This window comes from Pristis pectinata, chromosome 26 (genome assembly GCF_009764475.1).
Source record: "Pristis pectinata isolate sPriPec2 chromosome 26, sPriPec2.1.pri, whole genome shotgun sequence".
NCBI lineage: Eukaryota > Metazoa > Chordata > Chondrichthyes > Rhinopristiformes > Pristidae > Pristis > Pristis pectinata.
Window position 1 is genome coordinate 12636213 of NC_067430.1, and position 15001 is coordinate 12651213.

At 41.2% G+C, this 15001-nt stretch overlaps 1 protein-coding gene across 4 annotated transcripts in view; it reads left to right on the forward strand.

The window, feature by feature from the left end:
* Positions 1–15001, forward strand: part of prdm2b (PR domain containing 2, with ZNF domain b) — a 129744-nt gene that overhangs the window by 41162 nt on the left and 73581 nt on the right. For 3 of the 4 annotated variants that reach the window (XM_052039414.1, XM_052039416.1, XM_052039415.1), the window contains exon 4: positions 67–170. In XM_052039414.1, the coding sequence (XP_051895374.1) occupies positions 67–170 (104 nt within the window). Of the gene's footprint in view, positions 1–66; positions 171–15001 lie in introns of those variants that run through there. The other variant, XM_052039417.1, reaches the window with a different exon arrangement.

A 15001-nucleotide genomic window follows, 5' to 3' on the forward strand; every position in this document is an offset into this window, starting at 1 on the left:
CGATTTCATAACTAAATCTGAAAAATAACATTTGTTTTAACCCTTTGTTTATACTTTGTCTTTCAGGTGTGTGGGCCACAAGGTCCATTCAGAAAGGCAGAAAGTATGGTCCGTTTTCTGGAGAAAGGAAGAAAAAATCCCAGGTCAAAAGCAATGTGTATATGTGGGAGGTAAGTGTTGTCTGGTTTTCAGCTGGATAGCAACATATTCAAATGCAAAACTGATTTTGATAACTAATAATGAATTCTTTCTGCATGTGGATATGCATAATATTTCTGAATTTTGAAAAATGGATTTTTTTACCAAAATGATTATCTCCTCTTCCCTAACAAGATCTCAATGCTGCAACATATAGAAAGTTGACACTTGATGTGTTTCAATGGGCTATTTCTGATTCTTAACTGTAGTATTTTTGTGATAGTAGTTTTGAAAAGAAATCATCAATTTTCCACCTTTTTAAGTTACTGGAGATACACCTGTCACTCGTTAAACTGTGGTATGCGTGAATTCCTACATTTGTGGATTTGTTCAAAAGCTAAAATTGTTCTGATGTTTTTCAAAACTTTTTTGCTTTATACTTTGGCCTGAAGTTTTATTTGCTGTCTTAGCCTTGTGGAGTAGTGCATGCACTTGTGCTGAATCACATGATGGAGAGGGATGAGTTCGTCTCTGTTGTCCAAACTTGGTTGATCCTTCATAGCCTATTTGCCTTGCATCACTTAAGCATGCTGCATGTCTCGTGAAAGTAGATCAAAACTAAACATTGGGTGATTCTTTTAAATTTTATTTGCAGAATACTTGATGCAACTTTAAAGTAACATGCTACCTTTGTGAGCTAATCAAGTCTTTGTAGATCAATGTTTTTATAAGTGTATTATTTGAGGCTTGGGGACAAAGGTACTATTGCAATACACAAAGCTGCCATTGATTTTAAGTTTTTTTTTCCAAAAAAGAAAATTGTACGGCAGCCATCCTGAAGTTTTTCAGTGACTGTGAAATGAGTGAACATATGTGGTGATAACTGATGTGGATTATGTGCCCCTCAGTGTTTAACAGAAATCTATGGGGAACACAAATGGGGATGTAATGCCTGGAAGTTCCTGGGCACAATGCTCACCTTTGCACTAAAACCACCATAACCTCGCATGAATCCCCTAGCTTAAACTTTCTGTAGAAAGGCAGCTCCACCTTTCAATCATAAACATCCTATATCACTTTAACAGCTGGCTAAGCTCCAAGCTATACTGGTTGTCTCTGACGATCAAACATTTCAGAGTATTTTGACAAAACTAATAAAAATGCAACATTTAAAAATTACTTGTGGTAAAACTCAATTAAAACACTTAGACACAAGGGGCCACAGAAGAGATTCTGCAGCTGCTGGAACCTGGGGCAACACACACAAAATGCAGGAGGAACTCAGCATCTATGGAGGGAAATGAGCAGTCGACGTTTCAGGCCGAGACCCTTCATCAGGACTGGAAAGGAAGAGGGCAGAAGCCAGGATAAGAAGGTTGGTGGAGGGGGAGGGGCACAAGCTGGCAGGTGACAGGTGAGAGGGGCAAGGTGGGTGGGTGGTGGGGGGGAGGGGGGATGATAGGGGGAGAGAAGCTGCGAGGTGATGGGTGGAAGAGGCAGAGAGCTGAAGAAAGAATCTGGTTGGAGAGGACAGTAGACCATGGAATAAAGGGAAGGAAGTGGGGACTAGGAAGGAGGTAGTGGGTAGGCCGTGAGGGTGGGGGAGGGGAAAGAGAAGGGGTAAGTGGGCCACAGGAGTGAGGTAAGATGAAGGAGGGGAAGAGAGGAAAACGGGAGGGGTTACTGGAAGTTGGGGAAATCTCTGCAGCTTCCAGATTTCTCTAACTTCCAGTAAACCCCCCCACTTTCTTTTCCTTCATTCCTGTGGCCCCCCCTCACCCCTTCTCTTTCCCCTCCCCCACCATCACAACCTGCCCACTACCTCCCTCCTATTCCCCACCTCCTTCCCTTTTATTCCGTGGTCTACTGTCCTCTCCAACTGGATTCCTCCTCCTCCAGCCTATCACCTCTCAGCTTCTCACGTCACTCCCTTTCATCCCCACCTCCCCCACCTACCTACCTTGCCCCTCTCACCTGGATTCACCTGTCACCTGCCAGCCTGTGCTTCTCCCCCTCCCCCTACCTTTTCATTCTGGCTTCTGCCCTCTTCCTTTCCAGTCCCGAAGAAGAGTCCCGGCCCAAAACATCGACTGTGTATTTCCTTTCATAGATGCTGCCTGACCTGCTGAGTTCCTCCAGTACTTTGTGTGTGTTAAACACGAGGAGGCTGTGATTATAGCAACTGCTCTGTCTGAGATGGCAAGAAACTGCAAATTGTTGTGGCCACAGCTCAGCACATCATGGAAACCAGCCTCCTCTCTGTGGACTCTGTCTACACTTCTCACTGCCTCGGTAAAGCAGCCAACGTAATCAAAGACCCCACCCACCCCGGACATTCTTTACTGCCCCCCCCCCCCCCCCATCGGGCAGAAGATACAAAAGCCTGAAAGCGCGTACCACCAGGCTCAAGGACAGTTTCTGTCCCGCTGTTGTAAGACCATTGAAAGGACCTATAGTACGACGAGATGGACTCTTGACCTCACAATCTACCTTGTCCTGACCTTGCACCTTATCGCCTGCCTGCACTGCACTTTCTCTGTAACTGTAACACCATATTCTGCATTGTGTTACTGCTTTTCCCTTGCACTGATGTGATGAACGATCTGTGTAGATGGCTGCAAAACAAAGTTTCTCACTGTACCTCGGTACATGTGACAATAGTAAACCAATTTAGTTGTGTGACGGTGGGAGGAGAGGTCAAATGACAGTCGTGAGTTTGGCGCTGTGATTCGCGGGGGTGGCAGTCAGTAACGTGGGAGATCAATAAGGAAATACCTTCAAAGGGATCCAAGTGAGCCGGTTTCCAGGTAGAATAAGGAGACACAAAGACCTACTGGTGTTGGATGCAGGTGCTGAGATCATTTCCCTCTCCTGGGAGACTCCCAGGCTTGCTACAGGGGTAGTGGTCCGCTTCATTGCTAACGCAATCGTAAACTAAACCTGTGCTGTTAGATTATTACTCATCAGATTCTACTGCTTTTAGCCTCTGTGAGTGGTCTGAAGATGTTTAATGGTTCATCTGAGAGTGTGGTATTGTCTGGTCTCTTGTGTCCACTAGTTGAGGTACATTCCCATGAACGAAGAGGGAGGGAGCTCCATAGGTGACCAAGAAAAGCGTGTGGCAGATGTTAATTTCACAGTTGAGAAGCGGGTTGCTTGCAGGAAGTTCGGGCAGGGGTGGTGGTTGGTGGGTGTAAAAGGAAATGAGAGGCACGGAGAGAGAGCGTGAATAGATTGGCAGTAAACAAAAAAAAAGTGAATCCAAAAATATTCTACATGCATATGAACAGGAAAACACGGGACTGGTTGGAAGCAAGGAAAAAGAAATTGAGGCTCTGACATTTATTCCGGCACGTGAACAGGCAGGGGACGGAAGGATGTGGACCACATGCAGGCAGATGGGATTAGTTTAAATTGGCATCGTGGTCAGCATAGACATGGTGGGCTGAAGGGCCTGTTCCTGTGCTGTACACTCCTATGAATCTTTGTGTTATACATGGACATTTTTTTTAAAAAAAAGCATTCAGTAAAGTGCCACATAATAGACATGATCAAAATTCAAGGCCATAAAATAAGGAAATGCAGCAGCATGGATCTGAAATTGGCCAAGTCATGGGGAACCAAATGGTAGAGAAAGGTAGGGATGTGTGAAGTGAAGTTCTCTAAGGGTGAGTAAAGGGATCATTGCTTTTCTTTTCTATATCAATGATTTGGACTTGGATGTACACGGCACAATATCCGAGTTCACAAACTTCAAGGTATAGGGAGAGTGAGGATGGAATCGATAGACTTGAAGGAGATTTGGACGAGCTGGTGGAATGGTGAACAGGTAGGTGAAAGTTCGTCCTGAGAAATGTGAAGTGTTAAACTTGTAGGAAGAACGAGAACTATTGTAAACTGGAGGGCACATTTCTAAAAGGGATACAAGATCAAAGAGATCTTGGTGTACATGTGCATGGTTTGTTGAAAGGTAGGAGAAGCTGAGAAGGTGATTGTAAAAGTACATGGGATCCTGGGCTAGATAAATACAGGCAAAGAGCACTGGCAAGGAAATCATGAAGGACCTTTTATAAACATTAGTTCAGCAATAACTGAGGTATTGTGTCTGGTTCAGAGAGCCACACTTCATGAAAAATGATGGAGGCTTTGGAGAGGGTGCAGAAGCAATGTTATCAAAATGATTTTAAGGGACTTTAGTTATGAGGATAGACTGGAGACGCTGGGGTCATTCATCATGAAGAGCATAGTCAAAGCAGATAAGGAGAAACTGCACCCATTGGCAGATGGGTCAAGTATTAGGGAATGTAGAATGGAGGCGATTGGGAAAAGAGCAAAAGGTAACATGAGGAAAAATTTCTTTTTGCAATTACTGGTGCTGGAAAACAATGCCAGGATGGTAGTGGGGATGGATTGAACCGCAATGTTCAAAAGGGAGCTGGGTAAGAAAGGAGTTTGGAGGGCTATGGGGAGAGGGCAGGGGACTGGTATTGGCTGGATTGCGCTTGTGCAAAACCAGTATGGACTTGATGGGCTGAATGGCCTTCACTGCTGTAACCATTCTGATTCTTTTTGTCTTATTGAACCAGTATTCATTACTATCTGATACATAAAGCATTCAAACTGTCCTGTAGAAAGTTGCATCCAGTTGAGCAGAATTGGAAATAAAAATTGTAGTTAAAGTAAATTACCTGTAATCTATTAAGATAATGATGTGCTTCAACACTTACTTAAATGTGAAGCTGGAGTGTGGATCTCCAAGCAGGAAATCTTGAAAAGGTGCTAATATTCTTCATAAAGAAACAAAAATCACTTGCACTTGTATTTCTTGCTTTTGGTGTAATTAGATTTAGTGTCAACCCTCCACAAATTAAGATGCTGCTGATTTCTCTCTAGAACACCCTGCTGGAAAATATGTTGCAGTTGTCAGGATTGAGGTTGGCTAAGATGCCAGGGAGTTGAATAACCTTTCTAATTCAAGATTGGCCAAAGGGATCCATAGAAACCATATCTGTGCATGGAAGGGAGGGAGGAATATTGGCATAAAAGCAAAGGGAAGAGCAATGGTGGTTAATAAAACAGTCCAATGTCCATAAAATGAGGATCAGACAACCTCCTATAGGTTTAATTCCTCTTCCGGAAGTACCAATGTGGGTTTTCCTTCCTCCTTTTTCAAGTGGTCTGGGGACACTGTGATTAACTACCACGCTTCTTTTTCCCTGCAACCGTATCAATTGACAAATCTGTGCCTCTTGCACGTGGGAGGTTTTAAACATGGTGAAAGGAAGGGCTATTGACAGCATAAATGACTACTTCACTTGAAACAGTGGTTTTCTCTGTACTGTTACTTTAAAGAATGGTTCCATGTTTGACTAGGTAACTGTAACCACATCTAGATTTCATGACGTTATAGACATTTGATGTTTATTGAAATGTTCTTTGAATAAGTACCATCTCTTCACAAGATATCATTGAATGCAATTAACCACATCCTATTTTTCTGAGATTGATGCTTTGTGTCCATGTGAATCCCTCGCATTGTTTCCAGTAAAACTGTTCTGGGGCGTCAAAGTGTTTCTTTATCACTGACAATGTGCAATAGCCTAGGAAGAAATGCTGAAGCTATTATAATCTTTCTTGTAATGAAAATTGGAGGATTTATTAAAACATAAGTACTGATGAAGAGAACATATCTGAAATGAACTTGTTAACTGTTAATATTTCTATGTCTAAAATTTAATTTTCCTTTTTGAATAGGAGTTGGCTAATACCCAAGTATTTGATAAAACAAAGTTACCAAGATGGTCATCTACCAGTTCATTTATTTGGAAGTAACATTTCAGTTATTACGCAAGTCATAAAAATGATGACAAATACATTTGGCAAAATCGCATTATAAAATGTACCATTGCATTTATTAACTATCTATAACATCACTTTTGTCTGATTTTAATGGATGTAGTGTAATAAATAAGACACGTTGACATACTTGTATAGAAATAGATCATGACTCCTGATTAAGCTGAAGTTCTGTTGCACTATTGTCTACTTCAGGTACTCTGCAAACAATGGAGAGTATCACTGATAAATTTCTGTCTCTGGACATGTTACATTGAAGCATATTTACCACATTTAAAGTGGATAATTGTTATGTTGCTGATCTATGAATAATATGCCAATGGAAGGAATGTAGACCAAAGTACACAAGGGGTAAAATTAATTGTTGATATCTGTGAATGAGTCTGTAGGTCACGAAACTAAACTAAACCTGGAACTTTAGATTCAGAGAGCTTGTGATTGGTTTCTCCAGGGATACGTTTCTAACGATAAAGGAACAAATGAACTCTGCTCTATTGTCAGTTGGCTCAAATGATAACAATAGTCACGGATAAGGCCAAAACCAGATCGATTTCTACTCACTTCAGCTACTTGATCTTTATTTTGGGAATCATGATAGGAACCACATTGCAGGGCACTATTTGGGTTTAAAACAAAACAGTAGGCAAAGTTCAGTTAAAAATTAATGAATTGGATGATTCACGTAAAGCCTAGCTTTATGTGAATGCAGCAACAGTCAGCAATCATCTCAATATAATTGTGATGTTTTCTGAATACCTTTTTGATCTGTGCACCTTTTCCAAGTACACACTTATGAGAGTACCATCCATTTTACATGTAACCAGAAAATAGATTAATCACCTGGTATGTTGCAGCCATTATTCTTTATTTTCCATCTACAGTCTTTCTCCACCCACCCCTCCCCCAACATGCACACATCTCGCACAAGCACCCCTGCATTGCACAGTAGGCATCGCATGGTGCAAAAGACGCAAGAGATGTGAACAACATAATCTTCCAAAGAAACTTTAAACCTAATTTTAAATGCAATCCTGTGTGCTTTAACACATTGTCTGCCTCGCTCTTGCAAACACACATTAGATTAGATTCTTGTCATGTACTGAAGGGTACAATGAAATTCCTTGTTCACATGAAGCTGACAGAGTAAACAGCAAAAATGCTAACAATAATAAATACTACAATGATGAGCGCCAAAAATGCAGAATGGTGCAATCTGAAGTAGTGAAAAAAGAAATGATAAAGGGATGTAACAGAATAACTGAGAGAGGTAGAACTAAGAGTCCGAGAATGTGTCAGCACCACCGAGAAGAAGGTTTGAAAGAGGTGATTGATTCAGAAGTCTGATAGCAGTGGGGAAGAAGCTGTCTAGAAATTACGAGGTTATTTTCCTCACTTTAGGATCTGCGGAAAACTTTAATTTGAGGAACTGAAACCATTTACCTTCCGTTTCATTTCTGAATTTCTAGCTGGTATCAGAAGCATTTTTATTCACTGTGGTGTGAAAAGCCAGAAACCGAGTTGTCTGCATGAAGCAAATGAAATTCTTAACTTCCTGCACCACAGAATGTCACATTAGCTTTCTGCTTTCAGAAGCAGGGTCACTTTTGCAGCATTATTTAGACGATCCGTTATATTCCTGTGTCCCATCTTATTTTTTCCTTGAACTCCAACGCTGTGATTCCTGCTTTATGAACCAATGGCCGTGATTGTGGTGATAGGAAACAGTTTACGCGGAGTGAGCTTCACAGCCAAGCCTTGTCCTGATCTTGGTATTCACACTTCCAGCAGGAGTTTCTGGGTAACGATCAGGTGTAGCAACATTGGCTGATTTTGTTCACACCCACCACTCCTATCGAGTCCCCTCAGCTGTCCCAACTGCTGTCAATTAACTCAGCATAGATTTAGAATTAAACACTTCTCATATAAATAGCTCAATAATTCATTGAATAATCTTACCAATCAGCACCTTCTATAGAGACAATGTGGGTTTTTATAATCCAAGTATTTTGGCCATCCACATCTAATTAGATATTTAAATTTGGAGAATGTGCCATACCTGCAATGTTACGGAGAGCAAGAACAATTGTATCGTGCTTCATTCCTCTTCAATACAGGGGGTTATTTTGATGTGTTCTACTTATGGTTTTAAATCTTGCCACCCAAACAATACTGCCCTAGAGTGTTTAACTTTAATGGGAAATGGAAATGATCTTGATCAAGTGTTATTCTGTGAGGATGGGTAGGGGGGAATCCAATCTGAAAGAGCAATCTTACTGCAACCGATCGAATTTGCCAAAGATACTCTTAACAGATTGAAAGGAAAATGGCCAAGGATATCTGGTAATAAAACGGCAGAAAACAAGGCAGATTCTGCATCTGAATGTGCAAAAGTAGGTTAGTTTCAGGCAGAAACTATTCAATTAGGCTGCAACGTAATACATTTTATGCTACTTTTGCCACTTATAGATTTTTTTTCACCATCGACTCAAGGGAAATCTAAGACGTTAGGGACTTTTCTTAATTCTACAGGGAGAAAGGTGTCAGTGTTACGAGAGTTTTATTACTTTGAAATGAATTTTCTTATTGTAAGCCAATTTTTAAAATGTTTGAGTGTCAGGATTGTTTATAAACTTGGCTATTTTTGGTAAAAATGTATTACTCCAGTTATGAGCATCTAAGAATGTGGAAAACTCATCTTTTCCTGATCTTTGTAGAATGAGCTGGTTTTAGCTGGGTGGAAGTGGAGATGCTAAAATTGGTTTTCCCCAGCTTGGGGCCAAGGATGGGAAACTAGCTCCTGATCACTGCCCTGTGATCCCTATTGGAAAATGGTGATGGGATGAGGATGTTTCACACTGCTAGTCAACCGATACTTTCTATGTGCCATGATTTCCAAAGATCAGCTACTAAGGTATCACCTTGGAGGGCATCTGTTGTCCATGGAAAGTAACACACTGACAGTCTGTCACTTGGTAGAATCATTTCATTGCCTGTGATATATACCTTTTAAAGGCAAGGACACCTTTATAGCTTTTAAGGTGGGTCCAATAACAATTGAAATATTAAAAATCTCTATTCATTTAGTTGGTCAAAAATTGATTTGTCGATGCTTGTTTGGAAATATTATGGTATAAGAGATTAGGGTTTAAATTCATTACACTTACATATAGTGGTAAAATCATGGCCATGTGAGGAAAACTGTCACTGCCACTGACTTGCAGTTTATCTATAGCCTGATTTTATTTTTTGCTTTTTCATGTTCTAGCATGCTGCACTACATCTTTTACACTGGTATCTCTTTCATTTTGCACAAACTGATGTTGACTCACATTATTCCCTCAGAATTTAAAGCTCTGTCTGTAGAAATCTAATGCAGTTGCTCTTTTTTTTGAAAGGGATGTGTTCCTGGAAAAGCTTTCGGTGAACAAAATTTAGTAAATTGAAAAGGCTGGATGAAATTTATTACGTGTATTTTGGTGTAGTTTATTTGTTTGGGCAGAAGATGTGCACTGTTCATAAATGGATTTGTTAATCAATGACATGAAACCAAAGAGACAATGTTAATCATTTGCCAAGAGTAAATCACATTAGTAAATCGAGGAATACCTCTAGATGGCCTGGATGCATTTCATTGCCAGAATTTTTGAACTCCAGGCTTTAAGTCATTGAGCCTGAGGAAACACAAGACTGCAGAATCTGGAGAAACAAACAATCTGTTGGAGAAACTCAATGGTCAAGCAGCATCTGTGGGAGGAAAGGAATTGTTAACGTTTTGGGCTGAAACCCTGCATCGGGGCTCGTGCTGGGTCTTGACCTGAAACGTCGACAATTCCTTTTTTCCCACAGATGCTGCTCGACCCGCTGAGAAGGCTAAGGAAACATCAGTGTTGATCCACACCCCAAACTGGTTGCTATGGTTCCACATAGCTTCATGTAGGGTCATAAATATTCACTGATGTTTCACATGTACAATACTGAAATGTTTGTCGAGGCATGAGTGTAACTGTTGGAGCCACTGAATCTCTGAACAGAGTTTCCTTGGGGTGCCTTTGATATTGGCATTGGCGAGACCAAGATAAACTACAAGACCTGAGTCAACTTGCAGTAATTCTCCCATCATAGTTCCAATATCTCGGCCCATCTTCAAAACCATTATAATGCTTTTCCCAATGCTAGTTCAAAGGGAAATTAATCTTCCCACCGATTAGAAGGTGGCAAATGTAACCCCTCTACTTAAGAAAGCAACGGGGGACAATACTGCAAACAACACGTCAGTTTGACTGACATGGGAAAATGCTAAAGTCTGTCTAACATGGCACTTTGAAAACACTGATGAAGGTTCATCAACATCCGTGGTCAACACAGATTTCTGCAAAGGAAATAGTGTTTGACAAATTTTACTTTTTTGAGATTGTAAAGGGGAACCTGTTGATCTGGTGTATTTAAACTTTCAAACTGCTTTCAGTAAGGTACCACAAGAATTTATTATTCCAAATTTAGATCATGTGAGATTGACACGGATGAACTTATTGATTAACAGTATGTGGGAATAAATGTGTCATTTTGGGGTTGAGAGGTTATGCCACAGGGATCAGTGATGGGATCCCTGCAGCTCTCAATCTACATCAATGATGTGGATTAGGGGACTGGGTGTTAAATATTCAGTATGCTGATGATACAAAGCTGAGTGACAGTGTGGCCTGTTAGGAGAATGCAGAGAGCTTCATGGGGACAAAAGCAGGCAAAGGGAACGGGTAAGAACACGGCAATGAAAGTCATGTTCTCACCCATTCCCTTTGCCTGCTTGTGTCATCCTCTTTGGTAGATAAAATAGAAAAGCAAAAAAGTTCTGGGTGTCCTGCTGTATGAATATTGAGGTACAGCAAGCAAATAGGAAGGTAAATGATGGCTTTTATTGTAAGAAGATTTGAATAAAGACGTTACTGCAATTATATTGGGCCCTAGTAGTTCTGCACTAAGGATCGTGCACAGATCCAGTTTCCCTTCCTAGGCAAGGATATACTGGCACTTGGAGTGTGACAAAAGTTTTTCAGATTGATTTGTCAAAGTGGTATTGTCATATGCACATGTATGCACAGGTGCAAGGAAAAATATACTTGTGGCATCACAGGCACATAGCATCATATAAGTAGCATTCACAAGAAAAGCATAAATTAAACACAAATATAAACTATGGTGGGTGGGTTTTTTGTAGGAGGAGAACCAAGCTGATTCTCCTGGGCAAGTTAGAGAGGACACAGTCCTCTAGTTCTCTACAAAACACAAGCATTCAAAGGAACTTTAATCAAAAGATGATTAAAGTCTTGAAATACTCCTGGGCTTATTCCCAGTCACCATTTCTCATCTATACCCTGTCTATCAGCAACATCATGCGAAATCTGTGACAGTTTCTACACCCACTTGACCACCCTCTCAACTCTAATCTCTAAATTGCCAGATTGCTTTTCCAGCATCAAGTATTGGGAATATCAAAGCCATTGCCTTTGTCCACCATAAATTCCATTCTGTAATCACTGATCATCCCTCTTCCTTGCAACTGTGACCTTGAACTAAGCAGTTTGCAATCTCCTTGCCATTTTTAATACAAGGATGAGCTTCTGATTAAGATTTGATATTTCTACCATCAGTTGACCATTCCAACACACTCCTGTCCAACTTGCCACGTTCTAACACGTCATCCCAAACTCTGCCACCCATCTAACTCATTGCAAATCCTGTTCACCTGCCTCCATGTAATCTGATCCACTGTTCTCACTTTAAGAAAAACCTTGATTTTAAAATTCTCATCCTTGCTTTTCCAAATCCCTCCATGGCCTCACCCGTCCTATTTTTGTCATATCCACTGAGGTATCCAGGCTCCATCAGATTGTCCATTTGAACATTCCTGGTGTTAATCCCTCTACCTTTTGGCTCTTATTCGTTGAAGTTCTGGCTTTAAAATGCTCCACTTCATTGCCCCAGTGAGAAAATTGTCAGAAATTCTTTGACCAAGCTCAGAAGGCAGCTCTGAAGCCCATCATAACCAGCACATGTGAAGAAATTCTTGGCTTCTCTAAAAGTAAGCACCAGGAGTGGTTTGAGGATGACCAAACGATCCGGAAGCTAATTAACTGCAAACACAAATTGTTGGATTGAAGTTTGACCCCATGGTTCAAGGGAGAGGAAGTAGCTCTACTGGATCCTGAAGGCTGAGGTCCAACAGAAAATCCATAGCCAAAAGAATGGAGGTCACTTATTGGTATTGTTTATTATTGTCACTTGTACCAAGGTACAGTTTAAAAAAAACTTGTCTTGCATACCGATTGTACAGATCAATTCATTACACAGTGCAGTTACATTGAGTTAGTACAGAGTGCATTGAGGTAGTACAGGTAAAAACAATAACAGTACAGAGTAAGTGTCACAGCTACAGAGGAAATGTAGTGCAGGTAGACAATAAGGTGCAAGGTCGCAACAAGGTAGATTGTGAGATCAAGAATCCCTCTCATCATATAAGGGAACCATTCAATAGTCTTATCACAGTGGGATAGAAGCTGTCCTTGAGCCTGGTGGTATGTGCCTTCAGGCTCCTGTATCTTCTACTTGATGGAAGAGAAGACAGAATGACCCGGGTGGGTGGGGTCTTTGATTATGCTGGCTGCCTCACCAAGGCAGTGAGAGGTTAAGACAGAGTCCATGGAGGGGAGGCTGGATTCCGTGACGCGCTGGGCTGTGTCCACAACTCTCTGCTGTTTCTTGCGGCCCTGGGCAGAGCAGTTGCCATACCAAGCCGTGATGCATCCAGATAGGGTGCTTTCTATGGTGCATCAATAAAAGTTGGTGAGTATCAAAGGGGACATACCAAATTTCTTTAGCCTCCTGAGGAAGTAGAGGTGCTGGTGAGCTTTCTTGGCTGTGGCATCCACGTGGTTTGAGCAGGACGGGCTGTTGGTGATGTGCAGATTCTTCAGTGTTGTTGAGTCCATGCCACTGAGAGCCAGGAATGGAGGAGAGCTTGGAAAGGACAAATGGTCCATGCCATTTGGAATGAACACTGTGATGGATTCAACCATGATTTTGCCCTCGATTCCATCCCATAGTACTCTTTTTTTTTTCGGTTCCAGTTTTTCCACCACCCTTGGTCAACTAGAGGTTGAGAAGGCCTTGTGCCAATCAGAAATCAGCAAGGCAATGGGGGCAGGTAGTAACTTGTCAATGTTCAAAGCTTGGCAGAAAGGAACTTGAGTCACATCTTCACCGCCTCATCCCCCACATCTGAATGAAGTGCCAGCAGACCTCAAATACCACAGTCATGACCATCTTCAAGGACTGAAACACATTGGAATGCAGAAACTGGAGGGGCCAGAAATAGAAACACAAAATGCTGGAAACACTCATCATGTCAGGCAGCATCCGTGGAAAGAGGACCAGTTGATATTTCAGGTTAAAGACCCTTTGTCAGAACCAAATAACCATCAGAGAGCAGTGACAGTAGATGTTGGAATCGGGATCAAAAAACAAACTAGTGGAGGAACTACAGTATGTGAATCAGGCAGCATCTGCGGAGGCAAAAGGATGGTTGATATTTTGAGTTGAGACCCATAAATGTTAACAATCCCTTTTTCCTCTGCAATGTCTCAACTCGAATCGTCAATTGTCCCTTTGCCTCTACAGAGGCTGCTTGACCAGCTGAGTTCCTCCAGCAGTTTGTTTCCTGCATAGGAGAGGAGAGCATGTCATATGGCAGGTACAAGTAAAATTCAGCAGGACAAAAAGGCGCTGGTCTGCAAAGTTTGGGTTAGATGTAAAGCATACCTGCGCAGTTCCAGGGACCCCAGTTCAATCCTGGCCTCTGGTGCTGTATGTATGGAGCTTGCATGTTTTCCCCCATCTGACTGTGTGAATTCTCCTGATACCTCCCATCTCCCAAAGACGTGCTGTTAAGTTCTGATGAAGGGTCTTTGACCTGAAATGTTGACTGGTTTCTCTTGCCACAGATGCTGCTTGACTGGCTGAGTTTTACCAGCATTTCTGTTTCTGTTTCAGTTTGATTTGTTTCCTATTCCTGGTAGGTTAGTTGGCAATTAAAAGTTGCACATTAGTCTAACTTAGTCGCAAAAAAATCAATGGAGTTGATGGGCATGTGAGAGAAAATAAGTTGCAGGATTACAGGGAAATACTGGGAATGACTGGCTGAACATCTGTCACCTTTGCTGTAATTCGTAAGTAAAGAATGTACGCAAAGCCATCATTAGTGGAACACATCTGTCTAAAAGTATTGCAATTTGTCAAAATAGTGTTTTGGTTCTACTCTGGTATGCTACACCCAAGCAGAATATAACTAAGAATGTAGAAAAACCAGTACATAACATCTGGAATTAATGCCTAATTACATTTGGGATTTGCTCTACAATCTGTATTTTTTTTCTCTAGACTAACCATTTTAATAGTCTTTTGCCTAAGTGGCCAATAAGTAAGCAATCCGTGTAATGTGTTAAATAAAGTATTTGCAGTGATGTATCTGCGATACACATTAAGGTGTAGGGTTCCTTTTTCGACATGCAGAGGTTTAATTTTTAATTCTGAACGCTCTGTTGCATTTACCTTTTCTCTAATGCAAACATATTGCATTCATCAACCTGCAAAGTTAAAAAATCTTTATCAGAAGCTGTGCTCTCCTTAAAAGGATCCCTTTGGCCATTTCCTGCAAAATGTCTGATTGTGATTCAGAGTGATGATTTCCCTAAAAACATCAAACCTCGCTCACACTGAGACTTCCTACGTGGTTGTGTTTAGTTACACGGTTTGCATTTTAGCTTTTAAAACTTGATCTCCAGTCCCAGCAATATTGATGTTTTCTGTAGATGTCTGCTGTATTTGTGTTACAAAGTTCACTCAAGACATCCAAAAAATAATGGCTGTGACCCAAACATTTGTTTAAAACCTCTGCTTATCAAACCATTGTTTGGAGGGAGCACTGAATAGTATTAACACACCCAAACACATT